Genomic DNA, 12,819 nt, shown 5'->3' on the forward strand with positions numbered 1-12,819 from the left:
ATTGTAGGGTTTTGAAAAGCAGAGGAATGATGTGCTCTTAGTTACTAACATTTTGAGTTTATTCTGGTTGCTTTGTTGAGAATAAGTTCTAGATAATTGTCAGGAAAAACAGACTATTAATCCAAATAAAAGATGACAGTGGCTGGTATTAGAAGTGTTGAGAAAGGAGATTTTGAGTATGTCATAAAGATATAGGCCACATGATTTGTCGATAGGCACCTGTTTCTTTGAAAGCATTACAGAAGTCTGTATGTATGAGGGAGATTTCATCAGGAAATGACAACTACTAGCTTTATAGATCCCTACTTTATTTGGGCTGCATACCTAAGTTTTAAAAAAATAAACTAGGACAATGTGAATGATATACACCTCTGAAAATCTAATAAAAGTTATGGACTTTCTCCCCAGAAAACTTAGGTACTCCTGACTTCAGTTTACTTGGGTTCCATCAAATTTAACCCACAAGGCTTCTAATTCTAAAGTCCTGGTTTTTATAAGACCACGTACGGGTTTCTAGAAACCTAGAAACATCCAAGAGGGAGGTTAGTACACGAAATGTATGCTGTGAAGTCCTTTACACTGAGCTATAAATTTGGTTCTAAGCTCTCTGTTGGCTAGCACAAAGACAGAAACATGGTAGTTTTCCGTGAAATGTAGTTTGCAGTGTCCATAAGATACACAAATGGTTAGCAAATACTTGCATCTCCCCATATGTCAGGTGTTGTTCCAGGTTATCAGAAACTCTGGCATCAGCAAAGCCCTGCCCTGAAAGAGCTTACTTTCTAATGGAGACAGACCACTATCTTAAAAAGAAACTGCATTTATGCATCTGGTAACTGAAGTGATTCTTCACACCTATTACACGTTGGTAATTATTCTAGGTTCTGGAGGCACAACAGTAAATAGGTGATGTCTCTATCCTCTACCCTCTTCGACATTTGCTCTAGTGAGATCTGTATAGTATATAATTTTTTTTTAAAGGATACGTATCGTAATGATCAGGTAAAGTTCTCACTACTGGGATCAGAGACAAGTTCTTCTTGTGGGTCATCGTGGAATATTGTATAATACAGTGGTTTGCAATCTTTAGCATACATTAAAGTCACCTGAAGGATTTATTAAAACACAGGTTGCTGGGTGTCACCCCAGTATTTCTGATTCAGCAGGTCCAGGAAGGGGCCTGATAATTTTCATTTTTAACGAGTTCGCAAATGATACTAATGCTGCTGATCTGGGGACCATGCTTTGGGAACCACTACTATAATAGAAGGGACATTGCAGCATCATCCTTACTGTAATTGCAACAGAATTCCTATAGAGTTGTTTGCTCCAAAGCACAATGAGTAAAAATTTTGTGGACAGCCCAAAAGATTTGTAAGGCTCACTGTAGGCCGTCTTGTATCCAGTAGAGCGTTTCCAGCTTGTTCCAAGAAGGGGGTGTTACAGGGTATCCCTCAAACTCTTCTATGACGATTTGAGGTTATAGTTCTTGCCATACAGCCTAAGTTCATGTTTCTAAGTTGCGGGCTTCCCCGGGCGTTACCTTGTATCCTTGTATTTTTACTTTTAATTCACCCTTATTCCACCCCACCCCTCCCCCCAAAGAGAGACCCTTGTTGGAATCTCTTTTTTCTTTGTTTTTTACTTTGTGCAAATAATATGTTAAATGTGAAACATTTTTATTTCAGAACTGTTCGCCAGGTGGCACAGGAGCAGTTCTTTTTAATGTGCACCAGATGTTGCATGGGACACAGGCCTCTACTTTTCTTCATTACTCTGCTCTTTACCGTGTTGGGGGTGAGACATTTTTTAATATGCTTCTCAATGTGATTAATTCTTTAAACAAGGCATTCAGAAATTTATGGTTTTAGCTTATATTCAAGTTAGAACAGCCTATATTTGTTAAATAAATATTCATAACTTTCCGTATTATTTTAGTCCTCTGTTTAGTTAACTCTAGGGTTTTAAAAAGTGGCTTTTCAGCATGGACATGTGAATTCACATTATTCTTCTTGATTGTTTCAGAGCACAGCCAGAGAGAGAGCTAAGCATTCGGGCGACTACTTCACCCTCTTAAGACACCTTCTTAATTACGCTTACAATAGTAATATAAACATACCCAATGCTGAAGTTCTTCTCAATAATGAAATTGATTGGCTTAAGAGAATTAGGGTAAGTTACCTTTAATACTGTGTTTATTGTATCGATAGCGTGTTTAATTCATTGATAGTTTGTAGTTTTGAGCATTTTGGTTAAGTGAAAAACACCAAAGAGTAATAAAAAGGACCAAAGAATATACTCCGTGATGGTGGGTCTTAGTAACTTATGATTCACAGAATGAATGCAGAGCTAGTTTTGTAAAAATGCTTTGTTTTACTTGAAACTTGAAATAGTGATTTTTCAGCCTCTTCCATTTTAGAATCTTGGGCCTTTTTGCAAATTTTCATCTCCGAAAACGTTTGAATTGTTCTCATCAAAAATCAGTGTACGTAGACTAGCACTTAACTCTTGATGTTAACACTGGATACTCTACTCAGAATTGTATGAGAATTTATTTCTAAAGAGATTCGTAGCTTTTATAGCCCTCAGAAAGTTCTGAAGAGAACTTCATCATGCTTAGAAGGGAAAGCTTTGGCAAGAAACAGACTCTCTTTAACTATAGAGAACAAACAGATGGTTACCAGAGGGGAGGTAGAGGGAGATGAGGGGAATAGGTGATGGGGATTAAGGAGGGCACTTGTCACAATGAGAACTGTGTGATGTATGGAAGTGTTGAATCACTGTATTGTATACCTGAAACTAATACTATACTGTATGTTAACTACACTGGATGATTGATTGATTTTAAAAAATAAAAATAAATTTTGAAGAATGGAAAGGTTTATGGGAATTACCTCATGTATGTCTAGTTCTCTCATTGTGGCTCCTCTCTCCCTCCTACCTCCCTTCCATAAGTTAGGCATTTGTTATCTTTTTCTTGGGCAGGATGATGTTAAAAGAACAGGTGAAACCGGTGTTGAAGAGACGATCTTGGAAGGCCACCTTGGGGTAACAAAAGAATTACTGGCCTTTCAGACTCCTGAGAAAAAGTATCACATTGGTTGTGAAAAAGGAGGTGCTAATCTCATTAAAGTAAGTTTTGTCCAAAACTAGATACCGTGACCAGATAAATGTTTGTTACCAAATCTGTCTGGTTGGCTTATAATATCATGTCGTTGGTGTATTATCTTGACTTTTTCTGTCTTCTGCTTTTTAAGAATCTTTATAGAGGTTACAGTAATTTTTTAAATACAGTTTGTAAATTTTGTATTAAAATATAAGGTACTATGTATTTAATAAAGTAAATACACACTATTGAATATTTTTATTTAGAAAATCTGAATTTTTCACTTTATTGGTCTATTTAAAACAAGACGTGTTTGTGAGACTGCATCTTGTTTATCATATTTTTCTTTAATGACTTTCTTCACATGTGTGTCAACTCAGGGAAGCAAAAAGTATCATTTTAGTAGATGTTACTTTTATTCAAAATTAGTTTGGTATACATATATAATTAAAGGTGTAAATATGGGGTACCTAGGCGGCTCAGTCAGCTAAGCATCTGCCTTTGGCTTAGGTCATGATGGCAGGGTACCTGCTTCTCCCTCTCCCTCTGCCCCTTTTCCTTGCTTGTGCTCTCTCTTGCTCTGCTCTCTCTCTCTCTAGTAAATAAATAAAGTCTTTAAAAAAAAATCATGGAGTAAACTTACTTAAAATGTTAAGTACTACAGTCAACTTGCTCTTGATACTTAATCAGAGAAATTTAGTGTATTTGTTAGTTATAGTAAATACTGTTTTGAAGTGGAATCTTTTTATTAGAAAATCCAAGTAAGTTTTTGCAAATACAGTGGTATCTTTAATTCTGACAAGTAATTTAACAGTATTTCCTCCCAAGACATTTCTTTCTTTCCTTAAAAAAGATAAATGTATATAGACACAACTTTTTTGTTACACATATAAACATTATAGAAATATAACTATATAATACATAACTTTAACATAGGTAATTGCTAATATGTAATCTTTTTTTCAACTCTTCTAGGAATTAATTGATGATTTCATCTTTCCTGCATCCAATGTTTACCTGCAATATATGAGAAACGGAGAGCTGCCCGCTGAACAGGCAATTCCAGTCTGTAGCTCCCCAGCCACCATTAACGCTGGTTTTGAGTTACTTGTAGCATTAGCTGTTGGCTGCGTGAGGAATCTCAAACAGATAGTAGATTCTTTGACTGAAATGTATTATATTGGCACGGCAATAACTAGTAAGTATAGTAAAATACAGTGTTGTGATGACAGATAATTCTCTAATTTGTTCAAATTCTATTTTCCTAATTTTTTTTTTTTTAGGAAAATCATCAACTCGTGTTCTTCTTTGAGCAACTAGTTAAACATTTGTAGGAAATGGATGTATAATTTAACACCATCACAAGCAAAGAGCCTTGATGTAGAAAAATTTTCAAGTGTTTGTTAAATGTCTCCTGTAAGGGGTTCGAGTTTTTAGCAAAATAAATTTCATCTCAGTCAAACCTGGAATAAAACCCAAACCACAGAGTAGTAAGTAGTCAAAATGAATGCCAGAGTTCAAATTTAAAACTCGAGTTGCATGCCTTGGAAAACCTTTCAGGCCCTCACTTAGAAGCTCTTTAATATTATTTTCATATGAGCTCAACGAAAATCTGGTTTTAAAGATTAGAATGTGAGAAGATAACATTCTGATGTACTTCATGTCCTTGGTTAATGCTCACATGAAGCCCTTGAGGTAGACTGTAGGCTAAAAATTAGGGTGAGGGCAATATTAAATGACCGGAAATGCAGAAATAAGAAATGAAACACAATTTAAAAGAAAACCAGTGTTTATCTACAAAGCTTAAGGACATAGTTGGTTATAGTAAATCTTTAAAAACACATGAAAATATTTTTTGATATGTTGTATTTCAGAATATAAGGACATTTTAAATAACATTTTAGGAGATTCCAATTAAACTGCTTAAAAGGTTAAACCATTAGCTATGTATTCTACCAAATCCATATATAGTAAGGTGGGGGTTTGTTTTGTTTGAACTTTAAAGAAGAGTCTTGTTTGTTCAGGGTTGTTTTGTTTTGTTTTTAACAAATCCACACATTTATTCATTTAATTTTCAATAAGCTTATACCCTCAAGGGGTACGGTATCACACAGATTCTGTATCCAGTGGCCTTAGCAGGAAGCTTGCTTTGGAATTTGGCATGAACCATGCCACTGCTTCCATGGGCATGGGTAACCTTTCCCCACATTCATCCAATTTTGTTCAGTTTGCCACCAGGAGTGAGTGTGTTGTCCTTAGCCTTGTACATGGGAGCACATCTCTTGCCCACATAGAATTGTTTCATCTTGGGCAATCAACACCTTCAGTTTGAAGATGAGCTGTGTGCTCACTCTGGTTTTAGAGGACCCCACCTCTAGCCAACAGAAAGTGGCCTTGGAGCACAGCCCTCCAGATATATTTGCTGTTTCAGAAGTTCTGTTCTGAGTATCCCTTCACAGGCTCAAAGAGGGCAGAAACAAAAAGGCTGCTTGTTTTTTAAATAGTACATTTGCATGGTAAAAATTTGAAGTACCAAAGAAGCTACATACTAAGAAGTATGTTTCCTGCCCATTTTAGTCTCGGCTCCCCTTTGATAGCTCTGTAACCATTATCGTCAGTTTGTGTCTGTCCTTCAAGCATCGCTGTATGGAAAATCCACATACAAAATCTTTTTTGGTTTAGTTTTTCTTGTTTTTAACCACAGATTGTCATGTAGTATACACAGTGTCTTCACTTTGTTTTCCCCTTAATATATCTGCAGTTGTTCCCTATACGCCACATACATATTTGCCTAATTCCATTTATTGGCTACTTTTCAATTCAGTATACTATAATTTATTTAACAGTCCCATAGACAGTGATAATATTTACAATGTTTCCAGGTTTATACTAGGTAAAGGGAGACAGGGTGATTTACAATTCTCACAGAACTTTCAAATCCACTATTTCATTAGCTCCTCAAAATAACATTACAGTTATAGGCAGGCAAGTGTTACTCTTATTACATTAATTAGGAAGGAAGCAAAAGCTTGCCTGAAGGTGAAAAGAGTTGGTAAACAACAGAACGTGGCTATGAACCCGGGTGATCCTAGGATGCTTTAAAACTGAACAAGCTATATATGGGGCGCCTGGGTGGCACAGCGGTTAAGCGTCTGCCTTCGGCTCAGGGCGTGATCCCGGCGTTATGGGATCGAGCCCCACGTCAGGCTCCTCCTCTGCTGGGAGCCTGCTTCTTCCTCTCCCACTCCCCCTGCTTGTGTTCCCTCTCTCGCTGGCTGTCTCTATCTCTGTCGAATAAATAAATCTTAAAAAACAAAACAAAACTGAAGCTATATAATACGTTGGTTTATTTATGTTAACATTGCATGTCAGAATGAATTTGAAGATACTTTTAAAAACGTACAAAAGTAGAAAAAAAAGTTCATAATGGCTAAACAGTAAAACTAAAAGTGAGCACATAGAGGGCACCTGGGTGGCTCAGTGGGTTAAGCGTCTGCCTTTTGCTCAGGTCATGATCCCAGAGTCCTGAGATCAAGCCCCACATTGGGCTCCCTGCTTCTCCCACTCCTTCTGTCCCTCTTCGTCCCCCACCCAACCCACTTGCACTCTGTGTCATAAAATCTTTAAAAAAATAAAAATAATAAAGTGGACACATAGAAATTAGCATTATACCATCTCAGGAGACTGCTTCTGACATTCTGTAGAAGCAACACCAGGTGAAACACAGGTTTTCAAATGGTGGGGTAAGAATCCCTGTTGTGGTGGAAGTTGCTGCATACCTTGAGTTTGTTGAGGGGGAAATGCATACTCAGTGTACTGCTTCAGCTGGCTGGAAAAGTAGTGGAATTGTTGGTAATGTTAATTTATCAGCTTAATAGAGCTAAAAGTGGACAGAATGGTTGTGTTCGTGCTACAAGAATCTTTTCCCTTCTCTCAGCTTGTGAAGCACTTACAGAGTGGGAATATCTGCCACCTGTTGGACCCCGCCCACCTAAAGGATTTGTGGGGCTGAAAAATGCTGGTGCTACTTGTTACATGAATTCTGTGATTCAGCAACTGTACATGATTCCCTCCATCAGGAACGGTATTCTTGCAATTGAAGGCACAGGTAGTGATGTAGATGATGATATGTCTGGGGATGAGAAGCAGGACAATGAGGTAAATTTTATTTAGCATTTCTGTTTTCTGTTTGAAATTCTGCTACCAGATACTGTCATTTTCTCTTACAGAATGTTGTACTTTCTTTGGACTTGTTAATGTATATTTGAAAATAAAGCTGGAGTCTCCCAGCATGGATTGCTATATTTTGACATAATCTAGTGCTCACTAGCTACCAGACTTTTATACTACAGTTAATTTTCATGATGGTGTATGTGTTTTTAAAGCAGCAGTTCACATACTCAGTTTTTGTGTGTGAACTGTTTAATATAATCTGGAGTTTGCATAATGATAAGGATCTTCATTTTTATAATAATTTATATTTTCACTTTTCTACCTGATATATTAAAATATATCTCCACTAATTTATGCTAAGTTGTGTACTATGCCAGTTTCATTATCTGTGCTTGCTTTTAGGTTGCTTTTACATTTGCCCCAGATCATAGTTCTTGCTTAGGCAACAAGCTTCTCTCTTCAAATGTCACATGGTCTTGTGACAAAATTTAGGTTCCCTACTGAGTATCCACTGCACAATAAAGCTATGGAAAAGTTAGGTTGTAGTGGTGGATCAGATTTGACCTTACCATGGCACAGCTCTTTAAAGAAGAGAATATTGCAAGACTTAGTTGTGGTCATGTTTCTATCCATCCTGTATTTCTTTTTATTTTATCTTTCCCTGTTCATGGTGTTGGTGAGAACTGTAGAGAGAAGCCAGAATGTGTCCTAGTTGTAAATATCTTCAGCAGTTCTTTCCTCCTTCCCTCTCTTCAGTCACCACAGCTATTTGCTCTGAGGTAGTTTAATACTTAAAGGACTTCTGAAACATAGACTTGTCCCAATTCTTCCCAGATCTACTGAAACGCATCATCCCAGGGATTAGGGTCTGAGCATGGTTCACTTTTTTAAAAAGCTAATAGTGGGAATGCTTACACCTATACCCAGTTAAGAATCATTCCTCCGAGTGGAAATTGAAATTCTAGTTCTGTAGCCCATCACATCTCTGGGATATTGAGGGTAAGCACAGGGAGAGATAACTAATTGTACTGGCAAGAAGTAAACAAGGCAGACAGAATACACAATTTTAAATAAGGTGTCCCATCTTTGCTCTTATGGTACCTTCTGCTCTGTGTTGTCTAGGCATGCCACTGCACTTGGGGGTTTTTTTGGTTCTTTGCTTTTTGCCTGTGTTATTGTTTGCATCCCTGGACGGAAAGTTTCTCATGGAGAGGAACTGGATATTCTCTGTTTCTATATCAAAGGTCCCTGGTACCACAGTTCTCTTTCCATCTCTACAAATTTGACTATTCTAGGTACCTCATTTTATTGGAATCATACCATATTTGTCTTTTTGTGACTGGCTTATTTCACTCAACATAATTTTCTCAAGGTTTAGCCATGTTGTACCATGCGTCCGAAATTTCTTCCTTTTTAAGGCTGAATAATACCCCACTGTGTGGACAGACCACGTTTTGTTTTATTTATCAGTGGACACTTGGGTTGCTTCCACCTTTTGGTGATTGTGAATAGTACTCCTGTGAGTATGGGTGTACAGATCTCTCTTCAAGACCTTTCTTTCACTTCTTCTGGGCATATATCCAGAAATGGAATTTTGGATCACTTGGTAATTCTGTTTTTAATTTTTTAAGGTCCACAATGGCTGCACCATTTTGCGTTTCTGCCAACAGTGCACAAGGGTTCCAGTTTCTTGGCACAAAAGGTTTTCATTTTCATGAGGTCCAGTATGTCTCATTTTTCTGTTCTTCGCTGTGCCTTTGCTGACCTAGCCAATAAATTACCACCTAATCCAGTGTTGTGATGTTTTTACCCTATGTTTTAAGAATTTCATAATTTTAGCTCTTGCTTTCAGGTCTTTGATCTGTATTGAGTTAATTTTTGTATATAGTGTTAGGAAGGAGTCCAACTTTATTCTTTTGCGTAAGGATATCTAGTTTTTCCAACATCATTTTTTGAAGAGTACTACTCTTAATATGCATATTTTATTAACTGTTCACAGTTCTGAGCACCTCAGAATCCTCCCCGGAGCCACACATCCTCATGAGGAAACTGAAGCTTAGAAATGTGAAGTAGGGACGCCTGGGTGGCTCAGTCGGTTAGGCGTCTGCCCGCAGCTCAGGTCATGATCCCAAGGTCCTGGGATCAAGTCTCACACCGGGCTCTTTGCTCAGCTGGGAGTCTGCTTCTCCCTCTGCTTGTGTGTGTGCTCGCGCTCTCTCTCTCTCTTTCTCTCTCTCACACACACCAATCAATCAATATTTTAAAAAAAGAAAAGAAATGTGAAGTAGCTGACCTGCTCAAAGTTAGCCAGCTTCTCAGTGGCAGTGCCTGCACTGGGGTCCAGTTCGGTCTGTGTGAAACACCACACCCTACTGTGCTGTGTTGCCTTTATTATCTGCCTTTCCAGTATACAGTCAGGATTATTCCTTTATGACAACTCTTCTGTGAAATGGTGAGGATAAACAGTTACATTGTAAATTAAAATTTATAAATTGGAAGTTAAGTGCTTTGGAAATAAGAAATAGAAGTACATGTGATTAATCATTTGTTCACTGGTGTTTGTCTCAACATATTTTACTGTACTTTAAAGTTGGATTAACTTACTAATATTTTTTCGTTTGTAGAGCAATGTTGATCCCAGAGATGATGTATTTGGATATCCTCAACAATTTGAAGACAAACCAGCATTAAGTAAAACAGAAGATAGGAAAGAATATAATATTGGAGTTCTAAGGCACCTTCAAGTCATCTTTGGTCATTTGGCGGCTTCTCGACTACAGTACTATGTGCCCAGAGGATTTTGGAAACAGTTCAGGTAAACTATAGATAGACAGTAATAGGGATACTGCTTAAACCTTTATGAACATCTCCACACAATAATATTAAACTTGTAAAATATGTGTTGGAGGGCACCTTTATGTTTAATATTTAAGCAGTAGTACGGTTGATCCTGAAGAACATGGGTTTGAATTGCACAGGTCCGCTTATATACGGAATTCCCCCCCCCCATGAATACAGTAAAGTACTTTAAATGTATTTTTCTTTTCCCTGTGGTTTCTTAATAACATTTTCTTTTCCCCAGTTTACTTTCTTGTGAGAATACAATATATAATACATAAAACATACGAAATATGTGTTAATCGCTTGTTTATGTTGTAGGGTAAGACTTCTTGTCAACAGTAGGCTCTTAGTAGTTAAGTTTTGGGGAGTCAGAAGTTATAGGCAGATTTTCTACCGCATGGGGTACAGCACCCCTTATTATACAGGAGTCAACTGTAATAATCAAACTTTACTTAAGTTTTTCTCTCATTGTCTTCAAAGTCATAGGTAGAAAATGTCATAGTTTGGAGAGGCAGCATTCTTTAGTCTCTTAAGATGTTAATAATTTTTTATTTTGGGGGCACCTGGGTGGCTCAATCACTTAAGTGTCTGCCTTCAGCTCCAATCACAATCCCAGGGTCCGGGGATCCAGCCCTGCATCGGGCTCCCTGCTCAGTGGGGAGCCTCCTTCTCCCTCTGCTGCTCCCCTGCTTGTGCTTTCTCGCTCTCTGTCAAGTAAATGAATTAAATCTTCTTAAAAAATAATAATTTTTTATTTTGAAAACTTCTCACATTCAAAGAAGTAGGGAGAACCATGTGAGACCTTATGTATTCATCCCCCGGCCTCAGCAGTTGTCGACACACGCCCAGTCTTGTTTAATCTACATTCCCATCTACTTTCCAGATTGTTTTGAATCAAATCTCACACACTTTCATCTATAAATATTGCAGTATGTATCTCTAATGGCTTTTTTTTTAAACATAGCCATGATACTATTACTGTGTCTTTTAAAAATCCTTAATATCCTTGTCAGTGTTCAAATTTACTCAGTTTTCTTACAGTTGTTTTTCACTGTGTATTTTTTTGAAATCGGGATCCAGGTGAAGTCCATATTCCTCAAATGTTGCTATGACTCTTTTCTGTTATCATTTTTCACCCTTGCAGTTTGTTGGTTGGGAAAAAGCAGGTAGTTTACCCTGTAAAGTTCCCGACCATCTGGATTTTCTTGATAGGATCCCTGTGGTATTTTTGTATTTTCTGTTTTCCTCAGTCTGCTGTGTTTCCTATAAATAAGGAGTGAGATCTAGAGACTTGATGAGATCGAGGTGTTTGCTTTTTCTATCTTTTTTTTTTTTTTTTTGAAATGATAGGCAGAGCTACTTTATAGACGGTAGTGCTTACATCAGTGAGGAGAGGTTATATAACGTCTGTATCCCATGCTCACAGCTATTGATCATCATTGATTAGAGTATTTCATCGGTGTTACAAAACGGTAGTAGTCTCATTTTATCATTTTTGCATTTACTACCTAGTAATAGATCTATCTGTGAAGGGATACTTTCCCTCACCAACAACTTTGCTATCCTAATGTACAATTTTCTAGGAAAGATAGGATACTTTTTTTTTCTTAATTAAAATTCTCAATTATATCTTGATCTTTTTTTTTTTTTTTTACTTTATTAAATCATTGCTTATTATGTGTCATGCACTGTACTAAAATACCACAGTACAACCACTTAACTCTCTTTACTATGCATGAAAAGGCTCTAGGGGTGCCTGGGCCTTCAGCTCAGGGTGTGATCCCGGCGTTCTGGGATCGAGCCCCACGTCAGGCTCCTCCCCTGGGAGCCTGCTTCTTCCTCTCCCACTCCCCCTGCTTGTGTTCCCTCTCTCACTGGCTGTCTCTATCTCTGTCAAATAAATAAAATCTTTAAAAAAAAGAAAAAGGCTCTAATTCTTCATAGGAGTGGGTTTTTAAATAATACTCCTTGGAATCTCTTCAAGGTCTCTCTGCTTCTATCGGAGCAGCTTCCCTTTTCCCTACAAGGCTACTATTTAGATTTCTTTTGAAACCACTGCTTTATAGTATAATGGCTTTCCTGTGCCTCGCCTTATAAACTCCTCTGATTCCCTGAACTAGGCTCCCTGCTTAATCCATAACTGTTGGCTTTTATGTTCCACCCTCCTTCCCAGCTCTGCTTTTATTCTTTCTGTCCCATCACCTGGCACACCCCTCACCCTCCTGACTATTCCAGTTCTTTCTTTCCCATCTCTGCCATAGGGTTTTAGCATTTCTGTTCTTCCTCTTCCAAATTACTCTCACACTTTTTGTGTTTCTAGCTTAAAATTTGTCATTCAGCTAAAAGTAGTTTTCTCTCTTACAATACATTTGCATTTTTGATTTCTAAATTACTTCCTATGCTAGTGGAGCTTCCAGTTTATCTAGACTGGCACTTCTGGATGATTCTCACTTTAGACACCTAATATACTCCTGATACATGTGGGTTAGTTAACCACACTCCCCAGCCGGTACCTAATGTTTTATTTGGAAAAATTTGAAACCAACAGAGAAGGTGACAAAGCAGAGTATACTGATCACCTTTTATGTTATACTCTAAACAGATTTAACAGTTACTAACATTTTGCCAAGCTTGCTTATATGTATACAGTTGGCCCTTGAATAGGTGGGCGTTTTGGGGGCATTGATTCCCCTCACAGT

At 37.7% G+C, this 12,819-nt stretch overlaps 1 protein-coding gene across 3 annotated transcripts in view; it reads left to right on the forward strand.

Annotated features, from left to right (window-relative positions):
* Nucleotides 1–12,819, forward strand: part of USP9X (ubiquitin specific peptidase 9 X-linked) — a 163,935-nt gene that overhangs the window by 126,547 nt on the left and 24,569 nt on the right. For all 3 annotated transcript variants that reach the window (XM_019804660.2, XM_011230644.3, XM_002913463.4), the window contains exons 27-32: nucleotides 1,689–1,797; nucleotides 2,026–2,172; nucleotides 2,986–3,132; nucleotides 4,082–4,304; nucleotides 7,044–7,264; nucleotides 9,904–10,094. In XM_019804660.2, coding sequence (XP_019660219.1) covers nucleotides 1,689–1,797; nucleotides 2,026–2,172; nucleotides 2,986–3,132; nucleotides 4,082–4,304; nucleotides 7,044–7,264; nucleotides 9,904–10,094 — 1,038 coding nt within the window. The remainder of the gene's footprint in view (nucleotides 1–1,688; nucleotides 1,798–2,025; nucleotides 2,173–2,985; nucleotides 3,133–4,081; nucleotides 4,305–7,043; nucleotides 7,265–9,903; nucleotides 10,095–12,819) is intronic.

The sequence above is a fragment of the Ailuropoda melanoleuca genome, chromosome X (assembly GCF_002007445.2).
Source record: "Ailuropoda melanoleuca isolate Jingjing chromosome X, ASM200744v2, whole genome shotgun sequence".
Classification (NCBI taxonomy): Eukaryota; Metazoa; Chordata; class Mammalia; order Carnivora; family Ursidae; genus Ailuropoda; species Ailuropoda melanoleuca.